Source organism: Coenobita brevimanus, chromosome 69 (assembly GCF_032717465.1).
Source record: "Coenobita brevimanus isolate Jiangsu-jjx chromosome 69, ASM3271746v2, whole genome shotgun sequence".
NCBI lineage: Eukaryota > Metazoa > Arthropoda > Malacostraca > Decapoda > Coenobitidae > Coenobita > Coenobita brevimanus.
In genome coordinates, this window is record NC_137022.1 from 13,735,201 (window position 1) to 13,743,831 (window position 8,631).

General features: G+C 45.9%; 1 protein-coding gene across 1 annotated transcript; it reads left to right on the forward strand.

Moving 5' to 3' along the window:
• Nucleotides 1-4,751: 4,751 nt before the first annotated feature.
• Nucleotides 4,752-5,624, forward strand: LOC145406138 (uncharacterized). Its single transcript, XM_080277336.1, has one exon. The coding sequence runs from the start codon at nucleotides 4,752-4,754 to the stop codon at nucleotides 5,622-5,624; it is 873 nt and encodes a 290-aa protein (XP_080133462.1).
• Nucleotides 5,625-8,631: the final 3,007 nt, after the last annotated feature.

Here is an 8,631-nt window from a genome sequence, read left to right on the forward strand (position 1 = left end):
GATGTACCACACTCACTAACTGACCCACCACACTCACACACTGATTCACCCATCATTCACCACACTGATGTACCACACTCACTGACTGACCCACCACACTCACTAACTCACTCATCATTCACCACACTAATGTACCACTCTCACTGACTGACCCACCACACTCACACACGGACCCAAAACATCCTTTGTGTCACAACATTCAAAAACTCACCACACTACTTTATTGAGTCACCATGGCCATTCATTGACTCACCATACTTGCTGACTCACCAATAATTCACTGGCTGAACACACTTTTTTCCTGAGTCCCCACACCCATTCAGTGGAGGCGTTGGGTTTTATCGCTTCAGATCACAGGCCCAAAATAGACCGACATCCTGCTTACCCAGATATCTGATTTGGTGGCAGCTGGCTCGTGCTGTGGCCTAGCTAATGCACTGGCAGTACTCCGAACTGGTAAACTAAACAACTGGTTAACTAATGTACTGGTAAACTCATGTACTAGTAAAGTAATGCTCTGGTGAACCACAACACCAGTGAAATGATCATCTAGTGAACTGGACAACTATTGAATGGTTCAACTTCGATCCTGATAAACGTTTTACCTAATGAGCTGGACAACTAATGAAGTAGTAGAGCGGCAGACTATAAAAGCATAAACTAATGAACTAGTGAAATAGTACAGTAATGAACTCGTATATTAGTGAATTGGTGCACTAGTAAACTAAATGATTAATACACTGGTAAACTACATATTGCTGGGACATAAGTAAGCAGTTTAACTAATGAACTACTTTATATGTGAAGTAAGGAACACAGAAAATAATGGCCTGGTACACTAAGGAAATGATAAAGTTGGCAATGGATACACTGTACCATTGGCCTAAAACTGCCATCTTCATTACTGGCTGTAGCTAGAGATTAACAGCACAATATGATGCTAGTCATGAAGAAGTGCTACGGAAGGGATGTAGAGCCATAGTATTGTCTTATTCTGCGTGGAATAAGCTGCAAATGGATGACAATCTGTGCCGAATTAAAGTAAAGGGAGTACAGTGAAGTAGGAAAATAATGAAGTGTTAAATAAATGGCAGGACAAGTTGTGGTAGGGTGTTAGGCAGGAGAGCCTTTACTGGGTCAAGATACAGTCTGAAAACACAGGCTAATAAACTGGTATGTAGGATGATACCCAAGCAGGTTCACATACTCTGGGTAAGGCATAGTCTTTGCTGTATATCAAAACAGGCATTAAAACCAAGGGAAAACTAACATTTTACAATCTCCCAACAATTATTTTTTGGGTAAAAAAAAAAAAAAGTTTGTACCAAACATACACTGCTGTTGGTCTGGTGGAAGGTAATGAAGAAGTCTATGGAAGATGTTATGACAATACTGTTATAATGTTATTGCTGTTGTCGTTGGTCTGTGTGGCTTAGCAGAACCATCGACCACAGGCAAGAAGCTACCCTCCTGTGGCAGACAGCTCCTCGCCAGGACCGAAACACGGTTCCTAACGACAAAGCTGATGCATTGGTCCACTCTTGGTCTCTTTAATAAACTTTTTTAACACCATAGTAAGGACTCATTATTCCCATACATTTTGTGAAGGTGTTGGGAACAGCACTAACCTACGGCTTGAAATGTCCTGATCTACAGATGACTGTATCACTGCGGTGATAGATGTCACACTCTGGTGTCTCTTCCTGCCTCTCTCTTCCCCCTCATGTTGTAACCCCCACTCCCTGCCCCCTCACCCTGCCCCATCCCTTCTCTCCTCACTCAGCCTCCTCACTCACTCTCATACCCTACAGTATATCCTCCCTTCTTCCTCACCCTGATCCTATTCCTTCATAGCGTGGTCTGTCATCTACCCTCATTCCCATCATCCTTCTCCTTTCCTCTACTGACTCCATTCCTTTTTCAGTCTGTTCTCTCCCTTCCACTTACACCCTCACTCTGCCTTCTTCCATTACACTTTTATCCAACCTTCCTCCTTCCATTTGCAGCTCCCCCTCTCCCTTTCTCCACCCTATTTTACCTTCCCCTCCCATCCTCAGTCACTCACTGTTTCTTCCTCCTTCCCTTCTCTCTCACCTGCCCCTTTCCTTCATTCTTCATTCCTTCCCTCTTCCCAGTCCCCTCCTCTGTCCTCTGTCCTCTCTACCTTTTTCTCTCCCTTCCCCCAGTCTCTTTCCTCTTCCCCCCCCTGCTGCTGCCCCTCCTCTCATGCCCTTCTCCCTTACTCGCTGTACACTGTCACTCCTCTGCTTCCTGGGTTTCCCTGCACAGATGGTAATTTCATTTTATATTTTTATTCCGCCCTCGCTTACGATAGAAAGAGAGATGGGGTTGCTTTGCTCGACGTGTGTTTGTATGTTTGTTTGTGTGCATGTGTGTGTGTGTGTGTGTGTTTGTGTGTGTGTGTGTGTGTGTGTGTGTGTGTGTGTGTGTGTGTGTGTGTGTGTGTATGTGTGTGTAAGAGAGAGAGACAGACAGACAGACAGAGAGACAGACACAGAGATTGACTGAGTGAGAAAAACATCTTGTGAATAAATGATCATAATATAAAATGTGCACATTAAAAAAATATATATTTTTTTCGTGATGCAGGGAAGGTGGACATGAGAGAAGAAAAGAAGTACTAGTGATGATGGTTGGGAAGATGAGAGAGAAGAGAGAATGGAGAAGGAGAAGAGAGGGAGGGAGTGAGAAGAAAAGAGAGAGTGGAGAGTGAGGAAGGAGAAGAGAGGATGGAAGTATGAGGAAAAGAGAGAGCAGAGAGTGAGGAAGGAGAAGTGAGAAGGGAAAGAAGACAGAATAGGAAATGGAGAATGAGAAGAGAAGGAGAAAGAGAGAGAAGAAGAGAGACTAGAGAGTGGAGAAGTGGAAGAAAGGCAGGAGGATGCAGATAATATATAGAGGTGTAGATGGAAGAGTAAGAGTGGAATAAAGAAATACACACACACACACACACACACACACACGAGCAGGATTTCAAGTGATTATATTCACAGAGAAAAATAAAGTTTATTTTCCTCTTTCCTTGCCTATCAGCCGTGCCTGTCACCATCCCTCCTATATCCTTTTCCTTGTTACCTCCCCCAACGTAGTTGGAGGAGGTTATATATTCATCTACTACTTATATATATATATATATATATATATATATATATATATATATCTTTTTCCAGATCCATGCATGCCATAAACACCTTATGGTCCCTCTCATAAGCCTTCTCTGGTATGTGTCTCACTGCAAATATTTGATCGACACATCCTCTGCCACTCCTAAACCCACCCTGTTCGTCACTCGCTAGGACTTCTGATATCTCTCTTACTTTCTCTATAATAATTCTTCCATATACCTTCCCTACCACACTCAGTAAACTTATGCCACGATAATTTTTGCATTCACTTCGCTCACCTTTATTTTTTTTCAGGGGTACAATCCCTGTATGAATGCCACAGGCTGTCCAGATCCATTTCATTCCATTTCACTGATTGTAACTCCTCTTCTACTTTGGTCCTGTAATCATCTGCCATGTTTTGTTTTTTTTATTCTCAGCTTCTTAACTATCAGTCTTTCTCCCTGACTGCTCCTCTCTCTCCTGGTCCACCTCATTCCTCTCAGCTTGAACCTGCATACCACAATCATATGACCTGACAGACCTCCACATCGTCCTCTCACGGCCCTAGTATCAGCAACCATTCCAATCATCCACCTCTCTACGAGCACGTAACCAATCAGGCTTCTTTCAACACGATCCCCGTTCCCTCGAAACCAGGTATATTTATGTGAATCTTTGTGTTTGAAATACGAGTTACCAATGCACAACCTCCTCTCCTGACACATATTCTTTAGTCGCTTCCCATTATCTTTTTCTCCTGGTGCTCCATAACAACCCATCATGTCATCCTCAGGACCAGTGCCTATCTGTACTGTTCCATTCATATCCCCCATTACGATCACTTAATAGCTCCTGGGCATTTCTCTCACTACTTCACCCACCTCATCCCAAAACCTGTCTTTGTCTCACTCACTCCTGTCCTCACACGGTGCATATGCTACAATCACTCTCACTTTCACCTTCTCAAACTTGAACTTGACATACATACACCTCGAGCTGACACATTTGTAGTCTCTCACTCCACTCTGCCACACCTCACTCGTTAACAAAGGAACTACTTCCTTGCATCTTCCTTGCCCATTCATTCCCAATCTTACACATTTCACACCCTCCCACTCCTCCACTTCACACCCTTTCATCTTCATTTCACATAATGCCATCACAGCATATCTCACACTCTTGAACACATTCACCACTTCCATCCTCTTGCTCTCCTCATTCACATATCTCACATTCCACATGGCCATGCTAATCTGCCCATATGTTTGGGGCCCTAGCTGAGGGTGGTTTGCCGTCCTTGGAGCATCGTATTGCTCTCCGGGCTACAGTTACCACCCTCCAGCTAGTCCAACAACACCGCACCTTCCAGTCTCAGCCTTATTCAGACGCCTCTTGAGGCGCCCATGTGACCCTCATCCAGAGCACGATTGGGTTCGCACCACTGCCGCCTTGGTGCATCGCCTTGGAGCCGCCCCTGACATCTGTAGGGAACCCGACTCCCCCTACCCTGGTTACACCGATCCACCGCCATGGGCCCCCCTTCCATATGAAATTCACTGCCCCACTGAAGCTCACCCACGTGCTTCCATCCCTGCCCTTCTTCGACAGGAGGGCCTCAGTAGGATGGCTGCTCTCGATTCCCCTGAATCTGTCACTTATTACACAGATGGATCTGTGTGCACTGACGGATCTGCCGGGTCTGCTTTCGTTCTAGGGCACCATATTGAATCTTGGCGACTCTCCCCTGGGGTCTCTGCCTTCCAGGCAGAGTTAGTTGCCATACTTGGTGCATTACGCCACGCACAGCCTAATCAGCAACGGCGGGTCATCATCCACACAGACTCCTTGTCATCCCTTCAGGGGTTGCGCTCCTTCTCCTGCAGTGACAACGTTTCTCTTTTAACAGAGATATACTCAGTCGCCTCCCTCCTCACGAACAGAGGCACCTCCGTCACCCTACACTGGATTCCAGGGCACGTTGGGATCCTTGGCAACGAACGAGCGGATGCTGCGGCACGCTCAGCATGCTCTCTCTCGGAAATCACGTTCCCTCTCCATCCTAGCACCTATAACACCATTGCCAAACTGACTGGCACTATTGCAAGGCTGTCCCGGGAGGACCATCAACTGTGTGTTGCAGAGGGCTCTCGTTCTGCGTTGTGGTATGCCACAGCCACGACCTACCTACCGCTCCTGCCTCCACCTGGAGTACCGAACTACGTGTTGGTGCGGCTCCGGCGATTATGGCTGGGATTCTCCTGTTACAGTCAGGTCACCGGGGCCGAACCAAAGCCATGCCCCCACTGCCTTGAGAGGGCTGAAGAGCCTCTACTACATTACCTACTCCACTGCCCAGCCACTGCCCAGCTCAGATCTCACCCAGATGTGGGCCGCGCCCGGTTTGATAATGCCTTCCATACAGCAGCCAATATCATTGCTCAGACCTCTTTTAGCACTCTATTATTCTTAGTAACCAATTACCCGCCCCCTAGGTAAATCAGCAGGGGCATTGTTAACTCTACCCTGACGGGCCCTTTGTTTGCCCGTACCCCACCTAGTATGGGGAAATATCTAACAACAACAACAGGGGCCCTAGGCAGGTATTGGGCGCTCTGAGGCTGTCTGAAACGACTGCCATGATTAAGTGATTTTGGATAGGGGAGTCTGGGGGACACTTAACCCTGCCAGAAACCTTGGATATATGGATACCACCTACCGTGGTAAATGGTTTCCTGGGTACAGGACACCATTTGGCTTGTCATTTAGTGTAATGATCATATGACATCTCTATACTGAGTGAATGGATTATATATATATATATATATATATACCTAGGCTGCTTCCCCCAAGGAAAGAGAGGTAGCCGAGACAGGACGACACACTCCCCGTTTACTCATCCAATCAAACACATTCATTCACATCTTAGCCCCAAAGGGGAGAACGGACAGATCCTCACCGCACCACACCGTACAAGGGTCAACTGCGCAATGCAATCAGTGACATCTGCAGCAGGGACCGACAGCAGAGCTGGTTTACCCCTGCCACATTATAACAGACCCATCCCCTTACCCGCACCTGACCTGAGTAGCTGATCAGACCAAATGCAGGAGAATATCCCCTCAGGGCTGCGTCATCACTTATTCATTCACAATTTCTCTCCATTTATTTCTGTCACGCACACCCACTCTTCCTTGTTCAACAGACATCCCTCTTGCATCCAGCGCTCTCTTCACACTGTCCATCCATCATATTCGTGGTCTTCCTCTCAGCCTTACACCTCTCACATCAGATCTAGTTATTTTTTTCACCAATTGCTCATTATCCATTCTCTCCATATGCCCAAACCATCAGAATGTCCTCTGGTCAACTCTACCAGCCATCCCCCGGACAACTCCAGTTCTCCTTCGCACTTCGTCATTTCGCACTCGATCCATACGAGTCACTCCACACATACTCCTCAGACACCTCATCTCCATTACATTCAAACTTTTCCTCTCTGCTACACCCATATTCCTAATTTCAGCCCCATATAACGCAGTCGGTACCACAACACCCTCATACAGCCTTCTCTTTACATCCATTCTAAGAGAACGACATCTAAACACTTTTTTAATTCCTTCCAGCACCTTTCCTACTCCATTTATTCTTAACTTCACCTCTGTATCTTATTCTTCCATCCACAGCAACATGTGACCCTAGATATTTAAAACATTCTACCTCCTCAAGCAACTCTCTATTCAAAACTATATTCATCCCCCTACAATCTACCAACCTCGTACACTTCATCACTTTACCCTTATTCTCATTTACTTTCAAAATCCTTCTTTCACACACCCTTCCAAACTCCTCTACCAACTGTCTCAATCTCTCCTCTGAATCAGCCACCAGTGCAGTATCATCTGCAAACAATAGCTGCTTCAGATTCCACTCTCCACCATCAACATCACCAGACTCAGACCTCCACCAAAAACCCTTGCATTCATCTCCCTTACAACACCATTCATGTAAATATTAAACAACCAAGGCGACATCACACATCCCTGTCGCAGCCCCACTCTCACGGGAAACCAATCACTCACAGCATTTCTCACTCTTACACACGCTCTACTATATACATAAAAACTTTTCACCCGTTTTAGTAACCTACCATCAAGTCCATACAATCTTAAAACAGTCCACAAAGCCTCCCTATCAATTCTATCATATGATTTCTCAAAATCCATGAATGCCCAAAACACATCTTTGCCTTTCGCTAAATACTTTTCACACACTTGTCTCACAGCAAACACCTGATCCACGCATCCCCTGCCTTTCCTAAAGACACACTGCTCATCACCAATCACTCCCTCTGAACCCTCTCTAACTCTCATAATTAACACTCTACCATAAACCTTACCTACAACACTCAACAGACTTATACCCCTAAAGCTAGTACATTCATACTTATCACCCTTGCCTTTATACAACGGGACCACACAAGCACTTGCCCAGTCAACTGGCACCATACCTTTCACAAAGTACACATTCAACAATCTTACTAACCAGTCAACAATAGTCACTCCACCACCCTTCAGGCATTCCACAGCACACCCATCCATACCTGCAGCTTTCCCTGTTTTCATCTCCTTTACTGCGTTCTCCACTTCCTCCTTCGTGATCAAAGAATCATTCAACTCTCCCAACACATTTATTCCTTGCACCCTTCCATCCGCCACAATCTCAGCCACCCTTTCCTCCTCTACATTTAACAGTCTTTCAAAATACTCTGCCCATCTCTTCCTTACTGCATCCAACTCAATTAACATCCTTCCATCCTCTGCTTTTACGCGTTCTTCCTCCCCAGACTCTCCCTTTCGCAACCTTTTCACCACCTTCCAAAACATTTTCTTATTCTGTTGAAAATTCTCTGTCAGCCGCCTACCCCACCTCTCATCTGCTGCCACTTTAGCATCACGCACAGCCCTTCTCGCCCTATTCCTCTTTTCCTTATACCTTTCATATGACATCTCATCCTTCCTCTGCAGCCACACTTCATATGCACGTCTCTTTTCAGCCACAGCCATACGTACTTCCTCTCACGACCATTCACTTCCTTTTCTTACACCACCACCCACACGTCTCACACCACACACCTCTTCTGCATGCCCCACCACAGCACTCTTTAACAACTGTCATTCCTCCTCCACACTGCCATTTTCCTGATCTTTCACTGCGTTCCACTCATCTTTCAATTTCTCCTGATACTCTATCTTTTTCTCTCTTTTATCCAACTCACTCACTTTCAAAACCTCCCTGCCACACCTAACCCTCCTAGCTCTCACCTATCTCTTTCCTACTCTTAACTTTCCCTCCACCAGGTAGTGGTCAGACACACCTCCACCGTCCCCTCTCAGAACTCTCACATCCAGCAATCTTCCTATTACATTCTTAGACACAACCACATAGCCCATCAAAGCACTATCAACAACCCTTCCACCCTCCTGTCTCACCCATGTATACTCAT

Excerpts from the sequence above, each read along its gene's own strand:
- LOC145406138 (XM_080277336.1), top strand. The coding sequence starts at position 4,752 with ATGGCTGCTCTCGATTCCCCTGAATCTGTCACTTATTACACAGATGGA.